Source organism: Epinephelus fuscoguttatus, linkage group LG13 (genome assembly GCF_011397635.1).
Source record: "Epinephelus fuscoguttatus linkage group LG13, E.fuscoguttatus.final_Chr_v1".
NCBI classification, from domain to species: domain Eukaryota; kingdom Metazoa; phylum Chordata; class Actinopteri; order Perciformes; family Serranidae; genus Epinephelus; species Epinephelus fuscoguttatus.
The window spans coordinates 24,330,648-24,356,291 of record NC_064764.1 but is presented as its reverse complement, the minus strand read 5'-3'; the positions used below and the strand labels follow the sequence as shown (position 1 = coordinate 24,356,291).

General features: G+C 41.5%; 1 protein-coding gene across 1 annotated transcript; it reads left to right on the top strand.

Annotated features, from left to right (window-relative positions):
* Positions 1-5,042: 5,042 nt before the first annotated feature.
* Positions 5,043-8,529, top strand: pcdh8 (protocadherin 8). The gene is made up of 4 exons (XM_049594245.1): positions 5,043-7,432; positions 7,572-7,642; positions 7,888-8,021; positions 8,180-8,529. The coding sequence occupies exons 1-4, from the start codon at positions 5,075-5,077 to the stop codon at positions 8,527-8,529; spliced, it is 2,913 nt and encodes a 970-aa protein (XP_049450202.1). The 5' UTR covers positions 5,043-5,074.
* Positions 8,530-25,644: the final 17,115 nt, after the last annotated feature.

Genomic DNA, 25,644 nt, shown 5'->3' with positions numbered 1-25,644 from the left:
TCCCCCCCGGCTGAGTGTTCATATGTTCAGCATGATCTTGTTTTTATTAAAACAGCGATATACAGCGAAAAGCAAACAAGAAATGAGCAGATAATGAGATATGGAGGCAGCATTTCTTGTTTACACTCAGCGCAACATCAGAAGATTCCTCACTCGTTGCTGAGCACCACATGTGATGACGCGACGCCTTCGCACTTACGAGACTTAACGATTTTAAATTGTACTGGCCTGCTTAGCGTACAGCCCAGAATACCACTTGATTTAATGGTTTGCAACATAATACAGACCTCAGCATTCAGGAGAAGAAAGAAAAAAAAAACACTTGTTGGTTTGATGCCTTGTGGATTTGTGAGCAAACTCTTAACACTGATGCTGTAATGTGGTGCGACTGAAGCACGTTCCAAGTTCAATATATAAACACAGCAGCTTTCAATGGCATGCATTATAAATTGGCTTACTCTGCTGCAAAGTGTTTTAGCAGTTTGTTATTGTTTTGTGTTCATGCCGCTCTGGTGTTCTTGCCAAGAATATAGCAGGCAACATTATCTGAAAAGGAAATCAATTTTTACATTTATATATACTAAATGTGGCCAGCCCCATCTGAACCTGAGCTGTGCTTTTATTATTGGATCTCTGTGCCAGCCATTGATTGGCTGAAACAAACGCCATGTTGGTACAAGAGCAACTAATTTGGTTAATAATTCAACATTATCTCCTGACTCCTAATAGCCTCTAAATCCATAACAAACACCATGTTGGTACTGGAGCACCTTAGGCCAAAGATCAAAGATAAACTTTGTGGTTGTATCACCTGATCTGCAGCCATACGTCTAGGATACTCAGATGAAGAGACTGCTCACCATCTTGTGGTTTGTTGGATCAGATGGAACATGTAGTGAGGATGAACTGGCAATGTCTGGCCGAAGCCACTGTAACTATCTTTATCTTCCGCCTCCGGAAGAATTTATCATGCATCCCAGGAGACGTTGGGGACATGGAATCCGTGTGGGCCATGTTCAGAGCCCCCCATCGTGGAGGCGGCTGCTCAGAGTTGTGGTCAGAAGGTCGTAGGGAGCCTTTCGTGGCGCCAACCTCACCAGAGAACCCGCTGAAGAGGCCTTTAAGCTTGAGAAGGAGGCTTGGATGGCCCAGGGCTTTCCTGGAGCAGCAGAGAGGTACCAGGAGGCTAGAAGGGCTGCAGCTTCGGGTGAAATGGAGCGTTGGATTGACAAGAGAATTGGTGTGGTGTCAGCAGTAATGTGAGTGTTGGGTCAGACCTTTGAGGTGAAGCGGGAGCTGAGCCAGAAGGCGAAGCTTTTGATTTACAAGTTGAACTGTGTTCTAACTCACCTATGGTTTGAGCTTTGGGTAATGGCAGAGAGAATAGGTGGTGAAAATGAGTTGGTGAGTCTTAAAGATGTCTGGGTTCACTCTTAGAACCACTCACTTTTGCCACCCAGATTAGTGTGTATATGCAGGTTTATTAAGAGACCAGAGCTGTGTACAGAGCCCTGCACAAGTTTGCTTTTCTGTGTGTCATGTTCAACTTCACTAATAGGAAAACAGGGTCAGTAAACAGTAGAAAGCAGGAGGAGGCCAGTGTAAATGTTACAGTTGTTACCTCTTTTTTATATCTGTTGCTTACTCAGTCTCGCTTTAAAATCACTGCAGACCAATTTGGAAAGATGTTCGAGTGCTGCTTGGATGGAGATGGATGGAATTAGTGGCAGCACATCACTGCATCACGCTGGAAAAGGGGCAGAAATTAATGCTTTCACGTGGATGACATGTTTCAATCACTGCCAAACGAAGCCAGTCGCAGCTGGAGCCAATAAACACCCACAACAACTGCAGAATGAATACCGATAACCTTTCCCATTATAGACAAAAGCCAGATGTTAGTGGGCGTTAGTGGGTTTTTTCGTCCAGCGGGAAATGGGCTTTAGAGATGGGCCAAGGAGCTCAGACATCTTGAGGGAGCTCAGAGTAGAGCCAGTTGAAGAGGTTTGGGCATCTGGTCAGAACGCCTCCTGGGCACCCTCCTCTTTTCTTTTTTTTTTTTTTTAACAGGGTATGTCCAAGTGGTGAGAGACCCCGGAGTAGACCCAGAACATGCTGGAGAGATTATATCTCTCATCTGGCAGCTCAGGATCCCTCCGGAGGAGCTGGAAAACGTTGCTAAGGAGAGGGACCTCTGGACTATACTTCCTTAGCTTGCTGCCACCATGACCTGGCCCAGAAACGTGGCAGGAAATGTACGGATGGGTGGTGATATATTGGATATATGTAAGCAAAATTGGGCTTGTGTAACACTTTAATTATGGCTTATCACCTCTTGCTGACACAGTATCACAACGATCTCTGGTCTCTGTGGCTGTTGTGTGCCTTTTCACACCTCCCTGTATGTGCCCACTTGGGGGCTCAGACAGATTTAACTGAAACTTTTGTGAGGTGTCAAGAGCCCTTTGAAGGGCCATAGACGCCTTTTAATCAGCAGACGCTAATCACCCATATGGTTGACAAAGGTCTGGTTGACTCATGCTCTTTTGTTATCACTATGGGAGCTGTTGCGTGTGTGTGTGTGTGTGTGTTATTTGAGGTGGGAGGGAAAATCATTCAGTGGAGTTTATTCTCCTGACTTCTTTGTTCTTCTGACTTCCAAGGCTCTTGTTTTAGAACTATTGTTGAAAAGGGTAAATTAAGTGCATTTGAGTGTTTATTACAATACAGATGGTCTTGATTATACAGGCAGATTTTCCCTCGAACACGGCGCTACTGATATTCTATGTGTAATTAACATCGTGGGTGTCCAAAAACACAACACTAATCAAATGACACTTGTCTGGCTTTGTGGGTTTCCCTCACCACATTATACTTAAATTCCTCCCCCGCTATTTGAACAGATGAGACGGTGTCTACAGCTGTACAACAGAACGAGTGACTTCTGCTTTTCCTTATTTTGTAAATTATTTATGTGCCGTTTCAATATGGATAGATAGATTGTGAGAGAAAAAGCTAAAGAAATAAATATTTATGACTTCATAGTTTGGGTTTCATTAAGCTGAAATGTCAGGGTAAGGATATTTATTGGGCTGTGTGATTATAATATATAGTTATGTGTGAATAACAATGAAAGTCATCAAACTCTGGGATGCTCCATTATTAAATGTTTTCTTGAGTTTTGTATTTTGCATTTCCCACCTAGTAAAAGTACTTCACTGAAATATCTTTGCTTGATTATTCCCATTTTATGTCATATTATACTTCGATTCATCTACATTTCAGAGGGATTTATTGCACTGCTTTCCAGCTGCTAGAAGAAAATGTTGGCATTGTGCACGTCTGCAAACCACAAATACGGCATTTGCACGTTTCACACTTACATCAATGTCTCTAAAGTGACAGAACACATGAGCTGACATTGTCATCCGCAGGTGGAGGGGATGGTGGATGTGTGTCACCGAGGCGAGACGCCTGCCAAGCTACAAACCACTGCAGACCGTTGTTCAAGACCAACAAACAAACACAAAATGGTTGTGTTGTAGTGAGTCACTGCTCTGTTTGCAGTGGCTTTTTAGGCACCAAACGTGGGTGTTTTGTTGCAACCCATTGCTGTTTCTTCAGCACACACAGTGCAATGAAAAGTGGTTGTTTTCTTATTGAGATGTTGCTGTGTTTCCTGCAGGGACAGTGCCCCCCATACCAGGTTCTTTCAAGCCAAAACATGATATTTTCATAACCAAAGCCAAGTGGTTTTTAGTATCTGCTACATTATAACGTGCAAATGCAATTATTTATTTATTTATTTACCCTTTATTTAACCAGGCAGTCCCATTAAGATTGAAGCAGCCAATCAAAACACATTTAAAACACAACAAATACAACACATAATCCAAAAATCCACAATAAAACAACAACTATTCAAACATAGTGACCTCTCAAGAAAGAAAAGAAAATGTCTCTGTCACCATATTCTTTATGATGCTCTTAAATTCATCAATTAATATAAGTGTTGCTAATTCTAGATCAACAAAAAATGGTTTGCAGAACAATGCCAACATGTTTTCTGCTGTTCGGATTGTGCACTTTTTACTTCACTACATTCACCTGACAGCTATTGATTAGTTAGATGATCAAGTTAATATGTAATGCATTGTTATAGATTTAACAACCCAGGAATATATAAAATGCCTCCCCCTTGATTAACTACATCAAAATGCTGCATAGGTATTAATAAATGCAATCCAATATTTTAATCTATAATACAACACTGTGAAAGCAGTCATTATGCATTATTAATATTATATTATATATTATATAATATTATTATTTTAAGTACATTTAGCTAATGATTCTTGTAGCCTGCTTATACTTAAGTTGTTTTTTTAATGCTGTAGTATTTCTATATTGTGGTATCGGTGCTTTGACTGAAAGAAAATAATTTGAGAACTTCTTCCACTGCTGCTTTTTACCACTCACACCTTACTTTTTTTTAAGTTCAGCAAAACAAAACTATTTTTAGCGTGCCAATGTTTCTCACAAGTCTCTGATGTTGTGAATGTTTTTCAATTGTTGCAAATTATTTATTTTAATTACATTTTTATGGGCATGTGAAGTTTCCCTCCTGCTTTCCCACCACAGTTTCTGCATAATTATCTGTAACTAACTGACTGACTAACAATCGGTTCAGCTTCCTATGATGGCACCTATAGTCTTATTAAACACCCTGCTGTCCTCTAAGTGTTTTAGTCACTTAATTAATTACCATGTGCAGATTTATTTAAGTCACATTGTTATCAGCCCTTCTAAAGCTCCACAATCAGTTTATCCAATAAACCATTTGCTTCCCCCCAAAAGTGACCAGCAGTTTGCTGCAGAGCCAAACGCTCCCCTGTTGGTGGACCACTGGAAGGCCATTGGTCGATGGGGGCAGGCTATTTGCATATACCGGGGCTTATAGTCCCACAGCAAAGTCAGAGTTTAACACAGTTGTGACTCGACCTGTCACAGCACAGAGGTGGATTACTTGCATCATTTATGACTCTTTTGAGCGGCACTTTTTTAACCCTTTAACATGGGATTTTGCAGGATTGCAGCGCTGTGCTTAGTGCTTTCTTTGTTTTTACAATATGCTCAGTGTACAACTACAAGGTATGTCACCTATGAGGAGGATGCACCCGGGACAGAGATTGGAAACCTGTCCCAAGATTTAAAGATTGATCCAGCTGATGACCCGGACACATCTTTCCGCTTCATGCAGGAAAACAACTCCTCTGTGATTGACATGAGAGAGATTGACGGACTTGTGAGTGTTGCAGAGATAATCGACAGGGAGCAGCTCTGCCCCAGGTCCCCGCGCTGCTTCATCACCTTCGACGTCGTGGCCTTCTCCAAAGAAAAGTTTCAACTCATCCACGTGGAGATCGAGGTGAAAGACATCAACGATCACGCTCCTTATTTTGCGCGCAACGAGACAAAGTTGGAGATAGTGGAGAACGTCCCGCTGGACTCCAGATTCCCTCTGCAGATTGCTCTCGACCAGGACGTGGGTGAAAACTACATTCAGAGCTACAACATTTCCCCCTGTAGTCATTTTGCCATTGAGGTGCGCGATCGGGAGGATGGAGTGAAGTTTGCAGAGCTGGTGCTGGTGAGGGAGCTCGACAGGGAGGTGGAGGACTCCTACACAATCGAGGTGACTGCAAGTGATGGAGGAGTGCCTGCAAAGTCCGGGTCTATGACTGTTAACATCAGCGTGCTGGACTTTAATGACAACAGCCCGACGTTTGAGCACAGCTCGCTGAAAGTTGATCTGAACGAGGATTCTCCGGTGGGTCATCGGGTCCTCAAAGTGCACGCGTTTGACCCGGACGACGGTGCCAACGGCGAGGTGACGTACGCGTTTGCAGACGGGCTATCACCAGAAGCGGGGCGCATTTTCCACATCGACCCTTACTCCGGGGACGTGACCTTGAAAGCGCTGGTTGACTTTGAGAAAAGGAGGTCATACGAGCTGCACATCAAAGCCTCGGACTCAGGCGCAAACTCTGTCCCGTCCACCTGCAAAGTTATGATCGACATCGTGGACGTGAATGACAATGCACCTGAGATCAGCATCAAACCGATGACTTCCAGCAGTGACGGGGTCGCGTACATCACCGAGGCTGCTGCTGCGGAGAGCTTCGTGGCTCTGATTAGCACCTCGGACAGAGACTCTGGCTCCAACGGGTACGTGCGCATCAGCCTGCTCGGGCACGAGCATTTCACCCTCCAGCAGGCATATGGGGACTCCTTCATGATTGTTACCAGCACTACTTTAGACAGAGAGAAGATCCCAGAGTACAACCTGACTGTCATTGCAGAGGACCTGGGAAGCCCACCCTTCAAAACTGTCAGGCAGTACACCATCCGTGTCACAGATGAGAATGACAACCCCCCTCTCTTCAGTAAGACATTTTATGAAGTTTCAGTGCTGGAAAATAACATCCCAGGTTCATATGTGACCACTGTTGTCGCTCGAGACCCTGATGTGGGGAAGAATGCCAAAGTCTCATACAAACTCTTAGATTCAGAGGTGCCAGGTGGATCCCCAGTGTCCACTTATGTCTCTGTGGATTCACTCTCAGGGTCTTTGTATTCTTTGAGGTCTTTTGATTATGAGACTCTGCAGCTGGTTGAGCTGGTCATCCAAGCTGAGGACAGAGGTTCCCCCTCTCTTTCAAGCACATCCACAATTAGAATTAGAGTTGTGGATCTGAATGACAATTATCCATACTTCACCTTTCCTGTCCTTGTAAATGACTCTGCTGATATCCCTCTGCCTTTTAATGCACCTGCCGGCTATCTCGCCCTTCGCGTCTCAGCTGAGGACAAGGATGAGGGAGTGAATGGCGAGCTCTCTTACCAAATCGTGCAAGGTGACCCGCAGCTTTTCGCAATAAACAAAGACACTGGAGAAATTGCTTTAAAACAATGGCTGACATCTGAAATTGGAGACGTGCTGGAAATGAAAATCGCCGTGAGCGACAATGGCAGGTCCCCGCTCTCCAGCAGTGCCACCATTAGGTTTGTCGTCTCAGACACACAGCCCTCCGAAGACCAAGTCGTCATTGTGTTGCGGTCAAGTGACGAAGAAGGCCTCAGCTTGGACGGCTCGCTAATTGTCATTATTATGCTCGGCGGGGGATGTGCATTGTTGCTGATTGCAATAGTGGTTGTTGTTGTGACATGCAAACTCAGCCGTGGGGGGAGAAACCGGGGCTCCAAGAGAGAAGTGTGTCGCAGCCTCTTCGACGGCAGGCCCATGCCCATGCTGGGCCCAGCAGAACCAAACATATACACCGGCCAGCGAGGCTTCTTCCACGAGAGAGCCTCTTCCTCTCTGGATGGTTCCTGCCTGTATGAGGAGAGGAGTGGGGACTCAGAGACAAAGGTGAGTCAACTACAAGAATAGGCAATTTTTTTTCATCTTTTTATTTTCATATGCATATGATGTTCCCAAGTGCTGCCTTGATCTTTGTGCCAGAAATGGAAACTAAGCTCTGTGCTGTCATTTGTGTTTGTTCTCTTAGATGTTCCTGCCCTCCAAGCATTTCCAAGCAACATCTGTGTGGCAAGGTGACAAATACTGCTTGCAAGTGAGGTAAGACAACTACATGTAATTTCTTTCTCAGATAGGATAAGCTTTATTCACAGTCAAATCTGTCTGTTCTCAGAGGATACTTAACATGCACCGTGCATGCATTTTGTTGCTTGTGGCATTCCAGTGGAATGAGGTTAGATGGGTTGCAGAGAGTGTGTGTGAAAAAAAACAACAACAAGATATCAATAATCAAGCTAATGTGGTGCAGTGGTGGCTCATACTGTATCTGTTGATTGTATTTGCAGTGGCATTGGCAACAGCGACCAGCTGAGCGTGAAGGACAGTGGTAAAGGGGACAGTGACTTTAACGACAGCGACTCTGATATCAGTGGCGATGGAGGCAAAAAGAACTTCAGCACCTTCCAGCCAAGGCTAAAAAGTGAGTTTTCCACTCGGAAGTTTTGAAGTTTTGACATCACGCACTGCTGAATTAAACATAAATATTCCCCAGAATGACATAAATGATATATGGTGGTAATGTAATACCTGCATCACCAATTCCTCATCCTTATTTTATCTATTTTGCTTTTATTTCAGGTTCATCCAATGCTGCGAACAGCTTGTCTGTGGATTGCCCAGGCACGTATTGTGCTGTGCCACCCCAGAGCTTTAGAGGCCCCAGAGACAATGCATACACAATAGGCTTCTCCCCGGTACCAGTCTTCAATAATCCTCATGGCTATCCTCACTTTTGGAAGGACTCTGGTTATGGTACAAATCGCCCCAAATCAAGGAGCAGCATGCAGACCTTCTCTAGAACCGGAACCCTGCCTTCTTACTTCCCCCAGCAGCAGCGTGACACTAGTGTTGGAGATGCTGACATCCACAGCCAGGGTCCAAATATTGTCACTGTGGCCACGGCGTTAGAGGTTGCAACTATCTTTTAACTGAGATGTATCTGGAGAATGTAAATATTTGTAAAACGGGCTGTTGCTACACAGTCAACAGGTGTATATATTTCTTTAGATGAGAGGAATTATTATAAAACCTATTATGTTTATTCCTGTTAGATTATTTCAGTATTCTGTATTATATGATGCACACTGCTGTTTCTTTTTCCAATAAAAATGTGATTGAAATCATAAAAAAGGGTTATTTATTCAACAATCTTCTCAAATGTGACAATTTAACGAAAATAGAGAGATCAGACAATGCATCGATTCAACGGAGAAATATTGCATCTTGAAGATTAAATATCGCTCCCTTGCCAGTTGAGACTCCACTCTGAATTGGTAAACATGTAGAACTCTCCCTCCAGTTTGAATCTACATGATCAAGACTCCAGTCAGCGATGATCAGATGTAAAATCTCAAGCTGCTGCATTACCTGGGAGACTGGCTTTGAAGACTCCTAGGTTGCGCGGTTGAGTTTCTTGCATGCAAATGAGAGAGTAGAGCCGGTACTCAAGTGGAAAATAAAGTATAAACCATTATTCCCACAAAATCATGCGCGGTGCTGTCACACCTGCTTCGACTCTTCTAAATAATTTACATCACTTTACACAACACAGTACAGCACGTATTAGGTCGCTCGGCAAATCCCTGACAGTCATTTGTTGCTGTGAGGGGCGGGTGTTTAGCTCTTGTATGTTGACTTAAAATGGGACAAAATATACTCTGGATAAAATGCAACTCTTCCTCTGTGCGCTCTGACATTGATCAAGCACTTGTTTGCCTAGCTGTACTGTCCTATTTGCAGAACAGGTCACTTTTATTAAGTTCAATTCAACCATATGTAGGGCAAGTGCAAGCTGTCGCTGGTCCCAAATGATTTATTGATGAAACATTGAGTGTAAAAACCACAACCAACACATACAAACATCACCCTGACTACTGGCGAGAAGTTATATGTAGCTGTAGCATACAAATTATACAACATTTGCATTCTTTTTTCTTATATACATCTCCCAAAATAGAGCAGCAAGAGGATTTTAGTAAATCCAGGACACACAGATGCAAGAAACCAGAAAGTCTAGCTAAATTATGCAAGATAAAATCAATTAAATACATCTCTCAATCAAGGGACCATGTCCATGGGGAGGTGCATGGGTTTTCATCAACAACTTCAAATGTACAGACCCGCTTTAATATTGCTTTTCATCAACATTTTAGAATCTGCACTCAAGTTGAGTCACTGAAAGGCTAACTGAGAATATGCATTTTAAATTATATTAAATACCTGCTGGTTTTTTTTAAATTTTTTTTATCTGCTCACGCACAAGTTTGTCACAGCATTTTGTCCTCATTATTTTTAAGGTCACTCTAAATGAGCTTTTGATGTACAAAAGCAAATGAGACAGAAGTAAAGGGTTGTTGCAAACTACATAATAGCTATCTAAGGGCCAGTCCTGAAGAGAAAATAAATAGTTTCCAAAACTGCTGCCAAGGAAGAGCTATCAGTGGAAGCTGACGGCAGACTGAGCCATTATTTTTTTTTCTTCTGTTTTCTGTTCATCGGCGGTAAAAGGGGGGCTAAGAGCATCGCTCATTTACATAAGCATAAATACCTGCTTTTTTGATAGCTGTGATAAAAGCTGGAATAGAGTGGATTAGATACCCTTTTACATAACTGTAAAGCACTAAACAGAGTTCTGACACGTTACCACAATATGCCTCATGAATAGAGGACATTCAAAAACAATTTTTCCTATTTAAGTAGTTCTGATCACCCTTTTTTTTAAAAAAAAAAAAAAAATAAAAATGTAATACTCTTAGTCTGCAAAGTCACAGCGGTTTGGAAATTGCAAAGTTATTAACTTTATTTTAGGCATAGAGTCCGCTGAGGTTTCAAGGCCATGCTGTACAAAAGGCAAGCAATAAGAAAGAAGGTCATATCTGTGCCCCCAGTGATGTGCACTGGTCTGACAGATAGCCAATTGTAGAGAGAGGGAAAATGCATTTATCAATCAATACAATATGATTCCCTTCATCATTGCTTCATATGCTCCTTGTAGGTCAAATAGTTGTGCATTGACCTGGCAATTTGTGCCACAAGGTATATTCATCTGCACAGTTTGGTATAAAATGTGTGTCTATTTGAGAAGTCACTGCTGGCAGACACTGTGTTCATTCCTATCCAAATGGACTTCACATTAATGTCCTGCAGCAGCTCTCACAACACATTTGAAATCTCCGGAGGTAATAGAAAATGAGTGTTTCAGAGCTGGTTTTCAGCTCATCAGTAGTCCACTGACAAATGAGTCAGATCCACGCACGTCATTTTTAGCCTCCGCACCTTTTGGTGTTAGGTTTATTTTTGACAAATGGCTAACTGTACGGCTGTGATTATGCTGTTATGGCCTCTTAGCATCTCAACTTTAAGTCCCCAGTTTACCAAGTGTGTAAAGATGGAGCCCTTTTTGAATCGATGTCATTTGGCGCTCGAGGCCCATCCCACGATGCAATGTTTTGTACCACTCGCACCTCATCTTCATCTTTGTCTCAACTGCCAAGTGTGGATATTGACTTTTGGATGCTTTGAATTGTGGGGCTGGTGTGTGAAAAAATAACACCATTTGTTTTCCACTTGACAGTTTGTCTAGAAGGAGAAGTTGTGTGTCTATTTCATTCACCATTAAGATGTTGTCTGCTTCATTTACAATAAAGTTATATCAAAGCAAGCTCACTCCCACAACAGAATCTCATACTTTAAGATAGTTAAAACGTGAAACTTGTGGAAGGTAAAAACAACAGTTTCTGCTAAATTACAGGATGCCATCACTGGGCTTTGCCATCCGTATAATTGTGGTCTAAACATACAGCATGTTGTAGACTGTTGTAATTTATCCCCTGGACGGATCTACACGTACGTCTTTTGTCACCTCAACATATACGCGTATCATAAAGGAAAACTTATAGACACAAGTTTATATTTTGGTTTCTGTTTAACTATTGACAGTCCAGGTCAGTGCAGATGTTAAGTAATTCAAAGGAATAGTTCCATATTTTGGAAAATAGGCTCATTCATTTCTTTCAGAGAGTTCCATAAGAAGATTCTACCCAGAAAACAGTGAAGCGTCCAATCAAGATGTCGTGTTACAGTTAGAGTTCTTATGAAATGGTGTCATCATGTTACTTACTTAACGTAAGTCTACGTAGGTTAGGTTTAGAAAAAATAAAAATTCAAGATTTGTGGTTTGATTGGTGGGCGGCACGGTGGGCGGCACGGTGGTACAGTGGTTAGCAATGTCGCCTCACAGCAAGAGGGTTCCTGGTTCAATCCCAGGAGGGACCCCTTCTGCACAGAGTTTGCATGTTCTCCCTGTGTCTGTGTGGGTTTTCTCCGGGTACTCCGGCTTCCTCCCACAGTCCAAAGACATGCAGGTTGGAATTGGTAAATTGGCCATAGGTGTGAATGGTTATCTGTCTCTATGTGTCAGCCCGGCGACCCTCAAGAGGATAAGCGGTTATGAAAATGGATGGATGGATGGATGGTTCCATTGGTGATTTGATCCCTGGCTCCTCCAGTCTGCATGTTGAAATATCCTTGGGCAAGATGCTGAGCTGCAAGTGGCACCTTGTGTGGTAGGTTCGGTCACCAGTGTGTGAATGGTTGAATGTGGGTGGTATAATGCTAAAATTGGGTGGTGCAAGTCCATTTACCATCCACATTACCTGCTTACTGTAGAGTTACATAGGTTATATTTAGGAAAAGAAACATGATGACGAAGTACCTTAAAATAACTCATAGTTCACTTGGTTTTACACAGTCCCCAACATCGGTCTCCTGGGGGAAAGTCCTGTGTTTGTTTGAACCATTCACCACGCTAACCTGCCTCCTTAAGTGGACTTTCGCTCTTTATGCTACTTATTTTACGCCCATCAGTGCATTGATCGTGTAATTGCAGCCTCTCCGATTAGGTGGGCTATATACAAATTCCTGGTTCATGATTACCTGGGTTATATACAAGCTGTGGTGCGTTACTCTCTGTAGGTACAAACAGTGCATGAAAGAAGCCATGCTGTTATGGTTAAAACATAGTTCCAAAAATAAAGTTGTGCTGACAAATTGAAATTTGTTCATTCATTTATTCATTTTTTCGGGGGCTAGAGCCTATCCCACCTGACACTGGGCGAGAAGTGGAGTACACCCTGGACAGGATGCCAGACTATCACAGGGCTGACACATAGAGACAGACAACCATTCATGGTCACATTTACACCTACGGAAAATTTAGAGTCACCAGTTAACTTGCATGTCTTTGGACTGTGGGAGGAAGATGGAGTACCCAAAGAAAACCCACACTGACATGGAGGGAACATGCAAACTCCACATAAACTCCGCTCTCACCCCTGGTTTGAAGCAGGAACCTTCTTGCTGTGAGGCAATGATGCACCACCTCACCACCATGCCGCCTTAAGTTCAAGTAGGACCAAATAATTAGCTAATGTTGACCCATATGGGACTTAAACACTATTCTTCTGGGTGAAAGCTTTGTGCTTCAGCCATTCATCCACCACAACTTTTTATTTCTGTGGACTCTGTCTCTTTTTATACTACGTCACCTGAATTTATGGCTAAAGGCCCTGAGGGCTACCTCCCCCATGTGCAAAGACAGCTTGGATAAAGACTTTTGGCTTTAACAATCCCCACAGGCTTAAAATGATGAGATAGGAATATAATTTACACATAGATAATGGCATAAATGTCTTCTTTCCTATTTCCAAAAAGGGCATTGAGTAATAGTAGTCACTGGATGTGGAATGGACTCACAGTGTGGCCACCTGACAACAACCTTTTCACAACCAAACAAATAAATTGTCAATAAAATGTTGCATTAAAAAGATGCATGTGTTTGCTTTTATTATAATAATAATATCATCATTATTTCCTGGTTTGTAAGAGAGGGTCTAGACATGGAAACAACATCAGCATCTGCCCGTCTGACTTGTAACCGCATCGCAGTTTTTGGCATCCGACTTGGATCATTTTGGGCCAGGGATGTGACGTCACTGTCTGATACTGGAGCCAGCAGCTGGTTAGCTTAGCATAAAGACTGCAAACAGGGGGGGACAGCTAGCTTTGCTCAGGAGTTTTCTTTACTTGCCAGTCAACCAGATGAAACTCCAGGAATTAACCACACATTACCTCCAGCACAGCAATTGTTGTTTTTACACTTTGGATTTTGTTTGGATTAAACAAACGAGACGGAACGTGTAATTAGTGCGCTTTAAAGGTACTTTCAGGTGAAATTTGTTACCTTTGAACAGAGCTAGGTGAGCTGTTTCCTCCTGTTTCCAATCTCTATGCTAAATTAAGCTAACCAGCTGCTGGCTCCGACTTCATTGAAGGACAGGCATGAGAGTGGTATTGATCTTCTCATCTAACTCTCGGAAAGAAAGCAAATAAGGCTAATTCCCCAAATGTGGAATTATTCCTTTAAACCTAAAATTGACCTATCAAGGACATCGTTTCCTCTGTTTTCTCGCTCACTCAAATCATCCCATAAATACTTGGATCTTCATTTTCTAATCTGGGCTGAGAACATTGTTTTCTCTTTTTTGCCAAGTTGTGCCATATGCTTGTGCCTATGATAGTACAAAGCTCTTCAAGACGGAGTCATGGTTTGCCCACCGTGTTACACATGTCAGAGCATCAGACTGTGGTCACATGGTGCTGTCCTCAGTTGCACTGCTGCTCTTTCTGCATCTGTTTGAATTAAGTAAAGGTATTATTTTGACTGTGGAAAGCATTGCTCTATCTGTACAACAGTTATCTTGTCAAATATGCATTTCGGTATATTAGAGATATTGCTGTTATACATTATCTTGTAGACTTGAAATGTCTGCTTGCATTTATAGTATTTGCAAAAACTAGATTGGAGTAGACCTATAATTTAAGGGTTTGGGCAAATTACGAAAAACCTTTCCAAAATCAGTCAAAGACTTTAAGAACTACTCCAAATATGGATTGCAAAATAAAGTGCTCATTTCATCTTTATATAAGCATTTTTCTTTCAGCTGTAATGATTTTATGGAAATCTGGGGAATTGAAGTGTTTTGTTTTGAAAACGCTGTGATGTGTTAATATGACATTATAGTGTGATAATAAAGTGCAGCTAAACTTGGAATTGACGATTGCAAAAATTGAACATGTTGTAGTTATGTTCCTTAATTATAAATACGGAAGCCGTTCTAGCTCTGAATGGACATTTAAAATACATTAAAGACACATAAAACACAGTTATGTTTCGGCATCCTCTCCCTGAAAACCCACTAATAGTAGACCTTCGAGCACACGCGGGTGCGAATAATGATTTAGATGAAGATTTTTATTTTTTTTTTTTTTAAATGAACAATGAGGTGTGGTGTGACATTCTCTCCAGACATCTGTGCCTGTGTGGGTTTGAATGATTGATTTGATATATTTACTGCTTTAATATGATGTGCTAGATTCCTTTTGTATCTCGAAAGTCTGATACAGATAATGACAAAGCGGGAGAAGTAGTAAGACACTAACATCAATTCATCACAGTAAAAAGAGCCCATTTCAAAGGAAGAGTTGTCAGATGATATGATGTAGAAGTCCTCTAGCCATTTCAGCCGCCTCATCAATCACTGCTGTTTTTTTTACATTATTATTATTGGGGGTATTTCCTAAATTCATAAATGTTCAAAACAGTCCTGGACAAGTAGAAAGGCTGATACTTGTTCATTACTTGGACCTAATTCTCCAGGTGATAAAAGGAAAGCTGGTTAATTACACAAGTACAACTACACAGCATCCATCCTAAACATTTATTATGTTTCATTTATGTACATAATATTGTGCAAACTGTGAGGACAACATTTACACAGGTGAAGTTAAGTCACATGAACCCTCTCTTGTTATTTAAGACAACATACCTGCCTGATTAATTAGCACATACTGCATGTAGCCTATAACAACACTGAGCAATGCCTATCTGGTCTATTTTAGTTCTTATACCACTAGGGGGAAACATCAAGCTATGCAACCTCACAACATTACCACCCAAACACCATTTACACCTATAGGCCACAGCTTCACATACAGCAGCCTGGCTAAAACATGATAAGAGGGGTATGATTTATCAAACTAAACAGCATATTTAACTCACTGCTGTTGTGACTGGCCCATCAGAACTTAAATATCTGTCACTGCTGAAGCAGGGAGGTGGAATTCATGAGCTGCTGCTGTGCTATTGCAAAATGTCAGTTTTAAATGGAGCATTACACATGAAGCCTGTGTCCAACGGTACAATGCAGTGATGTGTTTGTACTTTTATATCCAGGCTGCTATCTGAGATGCGTCCTCTCACTGTATGACTAGTGCTTTCAGTGAGAAGTTCACCACACAGCAGTGTTGTCGCTGTTTACGTAATGTCATTAAGAGCCACCAGTAATTTAAATTTTTTCACTCTAGGGTTGCAGCATCTGGAGGGCTTATACGCGTTGCATTCAAGTCTGGTGAATAAACAAGCGGTGGGTACACTTCGAGGGGCTTCGGCAATCAGGCCATCGAGTGCTCGTTTTCAGCTGGGGCACATTCAGCGAGTCATTCAGTGCCACCAATCCCACATTCTGCTCTTTTATCTTATACAGAACCAAACCCACACACGGCAAGGAGCAAATTAATATTCTCGATTTTGCCTTCTCTGTAAATCATATTCATGATTCTATAGAAACACTTGGGATAACCAATTCATATTCCTATTGAGCATATTTACAATACTGTACAACAAAAGCTGAAATCCCGATTGAGCTTGTATTCAGGATGTGCTGTTATTATGCCTCTTTATAAATAACAAATATCATTGCGTGCATGAGCGAGCAGAGCATTCTGAATGTTACCTCAGCGACAGAGGAGGCAACAAAAAATAACAATAAATATAAATGATCTCCCTTTAAGCCTCTTTGTTATATGGCGTCCATATAAAGCGATTGAAAAACAGAATGCTTCATCTCATCAGGCTGACAGCCAGAGGAATATTAATTCAGTTTATCGCTGCATAAATGTACACATGGAGTGGCTGCTGCTTTCTCACCTCAGTAACAGGCTGCTTGACCTCTGTCTTAAACAGCAATGGCAGCGCCTGCAGTTCCCTATCTGCGGAGTGTGTCAGTTCGCACATAGAGCTTTGGTCCTGAGCTGATGATGATAAATCCGCGCCAGTTGTTCACCAGTTGATTGTGGTTTACTGCCGAGCTGGGAGAGTGTCTCATTGTGTCAGTGTGGGCTGTCACAGAGACAGCTGCCAAAGGAAACAGGCTTTATGCTCCTCTGCTATATGGAAGAGAGAAATTAGGGAGACAGAGAGAGAAAGGGAGAAAGAGAGAAGGAGAGAGGGAGCACAAAATAATATGTTGCATCAATCAGTCTAAATGACTTGCTTATGTAATTAGCTAACAATGTTTTGTTTCTCCGGTTCCCTGAAGTTATTAGTGGCTCACAGTTAACCTTGAAGTAATTGGAAAGGCTTCGTTGATGTTTCCCTATCTGTACGGGACTGACAGTTTATTTTTCTTCTCTGGATGGCTTCCCTCCTCTTTCATGTTGCTACAGTATTTATGAATTAGTTTCCTGTCACTTTACAGTACAGCCTAATACTAATTGGTGGTGAGATATATGGGTTATTCACATCCCACTAGGTGGCATGCTGTCTTCCTTCCTCCCCGACATTAACATGACTGAGAATTGTCGAAACTAATAACATGGTGTTGCTCCGGTTATACTGCTGCACAAATTACACCTTCCTTGAAAATGGCATAATCTCAAACATAAATTTATGCACTAACTCCGCAGTCACTGCTCCTCCAACTAGTCCCTGACATTTTAATTTGATGCTTCATCTGCAATTAGACATGCACTGCATGGCCATTGGCTTATTTTTATTTAGTCAGAATCAAACATTCACTTTGGACTCCTCTTAATTTAAAGGGAGCCTCGGTGCAGAGGTTTCACCCTCAGTTCTTATTAAGTATTAATAAGCCGGACAGTGTTTTCACTGAAAAATGAATTTAGCTGTCATGGTTTTGATGACCAGAGTATCAGTTGCAAGCTATAGGACACAATCAGAGTGTGAATGTGCCAGAACGAGGATGATGCGAGAACAAGTCTGCTCCTCATTGTTTAAAATTTTGATAAGAAAAACACCCAAAGACAAAAAAAGGAGTAAAGCAATCTGTTAGGGAACATCTTGGAATGTTTGCGTAGCCGATGCTTTGCTCAGTTTTGTTCCATTTCTATTTCACACAGAAAACTGTTGCGTCCCTTTTTTAATTTTCTGATAGTCCCTTCCCTCTGTCGACCACTTTGCTGGATAGATATCTGCCCAAGAAGTTAATTTAAATGACTTCTTGAGGATGGTGATTGATCCATTGCATACTAAATAACTTTCCCCAGCCGTAGATAAAGTGCCACTGCAGAAAGAATAAGGAAATGTCATGAGCTCTCCTAAATCACACTGCTATTGTATCTATCTCTTATCACTGTTTCCATCTAATTATGTAAGCGGTGCTCGTTCTGTGGCTCTCACCTTCGAGTAATCCCACACAGAATACTGAAATTGAGTCATTGTCAACATCACAAATCTTATAATGAATTTATCGCATTGTTGTAGACTTCTTTAATACCCTGCATTTTTAAAAGGCGTTTTTTTTCAAGCGCTTCTGACTCATGTCTAATATTTAAAATATATAAAAACCAAAAAAGGGCTTTGTTTATTGTTTTCTGTGGGATTGTCAGGGATCGTGGAGAATGAGGCAGGTTTTCTTTTGTTTACCCAGGAAGATCACAGCCTGGGTCATATTAGAGATGTTTACTCCTCCTGTCAAAGGATAAGTTGTAAATTTTAGCTCACAGGAAATGAAAGATGTAGTGGCATGCTGAGTACAGACACCAAAGTAATGTCACCTTGAGTGAGCATTTCTCTTGTCTGGACTGGCAGGTGATATCAGAGGATAAACTCCATTTTGACCTTGTGTTCACTCATCACAACAAAAACACAAGAGAAGAACAGCACCCAAAAAAAAAAAGCGGAAAAAAAAAAAAAACCCACCCGTCACATTTCAAATATTATTGCTTCAGTCAGCTGATATCACCTGGCAAGGCTGCAGATAACTGCACTTCACTCTGTCTGGAGGAATGGATGGCTAGGTTTGATGTTAACACTGTTATTAAAAATGCAAAAAACAACTAAACATATCTTCATTAACATTCAGTGCCATGGAGGTGTGATTGATTCCATCATCAACCAAGTCATTTTCGTGGCCAGCATAGGAACATCAAACACCATGACCTCCATTATTTCCCCTTTGAAATTGCATTCACTTTACTCGCCTCTCTGGCTCTCCAATACCTTGAATCATTTCTCCTGGGAGGTGTTTTTTTCTAACCTGCTGCTTCTCTGCCGGTCCTAAGAGCAGTGTAACCAGCAATTCTCTCACACTGTATGTGGGACACTTGAGCTAAGAGTGAGACGAGGCATCTGGCACAACCTTCCTGAGACTGTGCGCTAGATTCAGCTCGGTGAAATTTAGACAGAGGCCCCCCCAAAAATAAACTGGCACACATGTTATATTTATCTTGATAATATATGGATCTTTTGTGGCACAGATCAAACTCACTATTCGATACAGAGCACAGGGCTGGAGAAAAGAGATGAAAATAGATTTAAACATTCATAAGTCTTTGTTAAGTTTACTCTGAACTTGTGTACTCCCCAAATCCCATTATAGATAGGCTTTATTCTCTCCTTTATATAATTCTTACAGGATTAAATCTGAGAGTTGGATGGGATACGACTTTCTTATGTTTGCGCTGTAAGTGTGAAGCTGAAGTCAAAGGAAAATTAGCTTAGCTTAGCAATAAGGCTAGCTTTAGCCTGGTCTCCACCTTGTAGTCCGGCTCTGTTCAGTCCAGTTCATTACACACTAGAAATTTTTGTGTTTCCATTGTCAAACGTTTTGGATAGAACCAATAAAACCACTCCACTCCACCCTGTTTTTTCATCACCCCTCTGATGAGGTACCTAGCACACTGATCGAATGCTAAATGGTGACGCTAACAACACCACAGTCTGTTGATTGATCAAGAATCCTCACTCTTGCTCAACAGAACTCAATGTACAAACCCCACTATTTTTAAATAACCCATCTATTGCGACAGAGACTCTTAACACTCAAGCCTGTTTTTTTTTTTTTGTTCTGACAATGTCGGCACATACCCCCATACTGTGGATGATCAATGAGGTGCAGACGTTCCTCTGCATAATGACATACAGTAACAACCCTGTCTACATTTAAGAGTTCTGTTTGCAGTGGAAACGCAAAATAGATCTAAGGTTTAGGTACATGTCAGGTTACCTACGGTTTCTCAGGGTGCTATGCTGAAAGTGTTCGGTGGAAATGCCAATTTAGATCCATCTAAAGCTTGAGCATCAGTCTACAAGCACCTCTGTAATTAATACAGTGCGTCATGATTGTTTAATTTATGCACAAACAGAAATGTAAAGTGACAATTTGTGGTTTCATGCAACGTGTTCTCTTCCCAACTTGTCACATACCGCCATACCATGGCTTTGTCAGTGGACCTGAATGCTACAATATGACGCACTAGGTACCCACCTACGACAGATCTGGACGTGGTTGGGTTTAGAAAAAAACACCATGGTTTGGTTTAAAATAAGTACAGTTATTACCAACGTCATGTCATGTCACTGTTATACGTCACTACACATACTAACACATCATGTTGTTATTAAAACAACTCCACTGGCTTTTGGTTTGACACGTGAAACGAACATTGGGCTCTTGGGTGAAAGTCTTAGGTTTGTTTGATCCATCCACCTTGTACTGACTTCTCGCTCTTTTTACTACGGTGGTTGATACGTTTTATAATGCTGCAAAAGGTGCCTTTGTGTGTCGTTGTTAGACACAGAAGTCCACTGACAAAGCGGCGGTATTTGATGAGTTTGGTTGTTGCCTGCTGCATGAATACCGCTGTGAAAGGTGCCTAACTGCTTCGGTATCTGACACTGAGATCAATCAGATACAAAAAATCAGGGGTATTTGACAAGTGCAAATGTCACCCACTGTGTCAACAACCGCTGTCACCCGTGAACATTATACCCCCATGGAAGATGCCTCACCACGTCAATATGTGACACTGAGATCAGTGAATAAGCAGCAGTATTTGACAAGTTGGAAATGAGAATGGGCTGTATGGGAGATTACAACTTTCCATGGCTACCTTTGAGGTTACCAGGCAACCACTGAAGACGCTGCACAGACGTGCTGGGTTGATAGATAAAGAAGCTGTGACATCACAGCTCCTTCTAAAACCACCAATTTTACATAACTGCATCCAGATTAAACAAACTTAATACACTGTATCAGTCAGGGAGGGTTTAAGGCGCCAGTGAGCATATTTTGGAAATTTGGACACAGTCACACCAGCTATTTCCCCATTTCCAGTCTTTTAGCTAAGTTATCACTTCACAGCTGCAGGTGCATACTTAATGCACGGACATGAGAGACGTACCAATCTTTTCTTCTAGCTCCTGTCAAAATGTCAAACAATTATATCCCATTTAAATCTTACACAATGAAAAGGCAGGATGACTCATAATAGTCCAGGTAGAGTGGATAGCCAAAGGTAAAAAAAAAAAAAAGGTCCATAACCTCTAGAAATTTTTCATAGTGGTGGCTAGAAGGGACCACTGAGAATCTTGGAGTTGGACACCAAAAGCAAAAGCCAAAACTGAATTTCAGGAGCTCTAACTTGCTGTTCAAATGCTGGTTGTCCTTTTTCTTAAAACGACAAATATACAGCTATAATTTGAAGGGGTATATTGATTATAAGACACATTTACTGGATATAGGCTTTCTCAAGTTTAGGGGAGACTTGTGGGTAACCATAGGACCCTTTGAAAATGGCCATGCCAGTTGCTCCCTCACCAAAATTCAGCCTAACTTTAAAGCATCATTTAGCCCCCCTCCTGATAAGTTATGCCGACATGGATGATATCAGTGGTTGCCTTTGGCTGTCTAGTTTCACAAGGAACCACTACATTGGCTTAAAAAATGACTGCACCACATACAGACAGCAATATCTGCCTCCAATTATCTTCGTTGGGGGGGGGCAGTGGGGGTACCAGCAATTGTATCCTATCTTTAGGGTGTATCAGTGCAGATCTTAAAGTGTTGAATAGTTTGTGGTAAGTGCTGAGTCCTTGTGAGTCGCAGACATTACAATAGGCTTGTCAGACGGGGAAAAAAAAGCCCTCAACTGAGCTGCCAACCACCGTTGAAAGCCTGACTCAAAATTTCAAACTTAAAATATTGTATTGTATTCCTATGATCATCAAAGACATAAAGACTCTCTCAGTAATTGTGAACATGTGTTAAAGGCTTGTTTTGAAATTTGAGCATCAAATTGTAAGCAGAGCCTCTGAAGCCACGCGGCAGGTTGTAGAGTACTGAAGTCTAACAAGTTGGGACACGAGGTCATTACTGAGATGAATAATCAATGTATTTCTGGACGGGTGATTCTTCCTGATGACTGCAATACTGTAGTCTCTCCAGCTCAGGCTATTTACAATTACTGAAGACTAATTTGTAATACAAATCCAGATTCTTTTATAAAACCGACTTGATTAGATGGTAAATAGTATGGATTGGCTGAAATATTTACAAAGCATGTGTGTTTTGTCGCTGTTACAATATTGCGACCATCTCTCATTTGCAACTTATCAAGAGGCAGACACAAATATGTCACTGTAATTGACTGTTTGTATTGTGTTAACTAGTTGACTTATTAACAAGGTTGTAATATGGGTGTTGAACAATAAACCAGCAGCCATGACAAAGTGCAGGTAATAACATAACATAATCTGACCTACTGACATTTTGGCTTGTTTGAAAGCAATTAGAAAGCTCTCTTGTTGTAACCCTGACCCCCTGAACATCACAGTATATTCAGTCTGCCTGTCATTTACTGTCAGGGCGGAAACCCAAAGGACTGTCTGTTGATTCATCGCAGGTTATGATGTTTGTTTTCTTGTTTCTCATAATTATATTCATGATTCCAGTCTCAACTGTTTGATGTGAATTGAATGTGAATCCTCTTCCGGAGAGTACACGTTTCAATCCTAATGTGTTTTGTGTTTGGATCAGAGCAGCATATTACACGCTTGTTTTCCAGACTGATTGATGAGCAGGTAATTTGAGAGTTTTTGGGCGGATATTTGTAAAAACCCTTTAAAAGACGCATTCTCAGCAGACAGTCACAGTCTTAGTTCCTTCCTCCCCGAAATGCAGATCAGGTTCAGAATTTATTAAACCCATCTTACCGACCACCAGCCGAAACTCCACTGGAGGCTATAAGAATCCAAAATGCTTTCAAGTCGGACTTTCAGTTTTGAGAATTTGGCAGAGGGTTGACTTAGCTGTTGGAGCCCCAGAGAGTTTCTCTAAAAATCTAATGCAAAAACATCACCTCATGAACCCCTACACTCTGGAGAGCACGGCTCGACTCCTGAGTTTTGATTCTGAATTGAAATGTTGGAGAATTGGCACATTGACCCCTTGAGGAGTTGCATTTACATGCAAATCCACAGCTGGTCTGTAACAAAAAATAATTTATTCGACATGTATCATGATAACAAGGCTTGTGGGATGTGAGGCTCCTTTTGTTGCACCCTGCCTCTCTGCCTCTGTGTGGAAGACCCACATGACAAATGTCAACCTACAGAAATGCAGGAATAATGGCTACTTGTGGAAGGCCAAGGCCTGGTCATACTGTGTAAAGAAAACAAACAAACAAACAAACAATAATGATATATATCTGTCCTATACCTATATTTAGTTCCACCATCGAGGTTTTTTTTCTTGACATGTTTGCATTTATACTCTATAGTTGACAGTAAAGACAGTTAGGGGAGAAAGCAAAGGGAATAACATGAAACAAAGGGCTCTAGCTGGCGTAATATGAGCAGTGATGTGATAACATGATATGTGCCTTACACCAGTGGTTCCCAACTGGTTCAGCCATGGGGTCCAGATTTTTCCTTAGTCATTAGCTCGAGATCCCACAGTTTATTACAAACATCTTACTTGTGTTTGGCCATGTGGTTGAGCTAGCTTGCTGTCCCTGTCAAGTAGCTGTCCGTTATTCTCTCATTCTACAGCAGAAAACAGCATTTCAAAATAAAAGCTCTGTTCTGGAAATTTACTTGACACGTTTGTGAGTCACTTGTGGTCAATGTGGTCCATTCAGAATGGGCCAGTAACCCACTTTTAGACCGTGACCCACCAGTTGGGAACCACCACCTTACACTATAGTCCTAATTCTTTATAAACGTAAAATTATTAATCTATTTCTAGGAAACAGGGTTGACACTGCGGCTAATCCACAAATTTTCAGTTGTTTTTGTCTCAGAAAAATGAGCTAACATTTGACGATCTTGTTAGTCGGATACATGAATTGTTGTCTTGTCTTTTGTGGGATTTGTTTACAATAAAAAATATATATATATCACGACACTTACCTTAAAAAAAAACAATTTTTTGCACCACAAATATTGGCAAATATTGATGAAAATACAATATTACTAGACATTCCCATACCAGAAAAAAATGTAGGTCTTGCCCCTAGTGATATTCATTCATTCATTCATTCATTTTCTGTAACCTCTTATCCTGCTGGGAGTCGCAGGGAGGCTGGACCCCATCTTGGGTGAGAGGCAGGGTACACCTGGACAGGTTGCCAGACTATCGCAGGGCTGACACATAGAGACAGACAACAGTTCATGCTCACATTCACACCTACGGGCAATTTAGAGTCACAAATTAACCTAGACTGCATGTCTGTGGATGGTGGGAGGAAGCCGGAGTACCCAGAGAAAACCCATGCTGACACTCCACCCTGGGTCTGAACCAAGAACCCTCTTGCTGTTTGGCAACAATGCTAACCATTGTACCACTATGCTGCCAAGGTAATGCTGAGCCATGCATATATAGGGGTTTTCAACTGGCAATTTTGGCCACGTTGAGTCAAACCATGCTGCGCTGATTTGCGTTTCCTTTGTCAGTTTAAACATGCCTAGCCACGCCCAATAGTGTCACTTTTATCTGCTGCAGTTTCAAGATATCCCATTCTGCAGGCACCCTGATAGACTGGAAGAGAATTGCATTTTCTTTTGGGTGCTCAAAACATTGGAAAATGACAAAGCTGCTATCTAGAAACAATGTCCTGGTCACTGCAGATATAGTCACAGACCTCCGTGGACAGATTTCATCTCAACTACTTTCTACAAAGTGAATACACCCCATGAAAAGTATGGGCAGTATCAGTTCTGTCGATTATCCAGAGTAAGTGCGAAACTGTTTGCAAAAAAACATGCTGCTAATGTTTTTTTCAAATGTATTTTACTTCAATTCTCCAAGCAGCAAAATTGAAATCCCATTTACCTCCACTGTATTGGGCTGCAGAAGTTTCAGGGGTGGATTTTTCCAAATCATGACACATGGAACTAAAGAGTTATGCATGGCTAGAGTGAACTGACCCCTTAAATTGGGTACTCTGCTGAGGAGTCATGACACATGGATTATGCAGGGATATGGATCATTATTACAGGGTAGAGGACACATGATAGTTGGCAAGAGAAAAAACACTGGATAGAAATATTCATCATAGTGATAGTGGTAATATGATTCAACTGAATTGTGTTTACTCTGGCAGTCTTAGGGAAGTTATGATGTTTAACTTTTATTTTCTCTGTGACTGATTAAGATAATGTTCTTAAAACCCTTGCTGTACATGTTCATTTTTTGGTGTGAAATCCACATGTTAACACAATGTCACATGGAGAAATTTGTTCCAAACAGAGCTCTCATGCATTTTACTCTGCGGCAAAATCCACCAACTTGTGCTGTTTGTCACCCCCACTCACCACCATCAGTATTCCAGTGTGCAGCTTGAGGTGTGGTGCAACCAGCAACGGGCGCAAAAACAGAATGATAAACAACTTAATCTCACCTCTA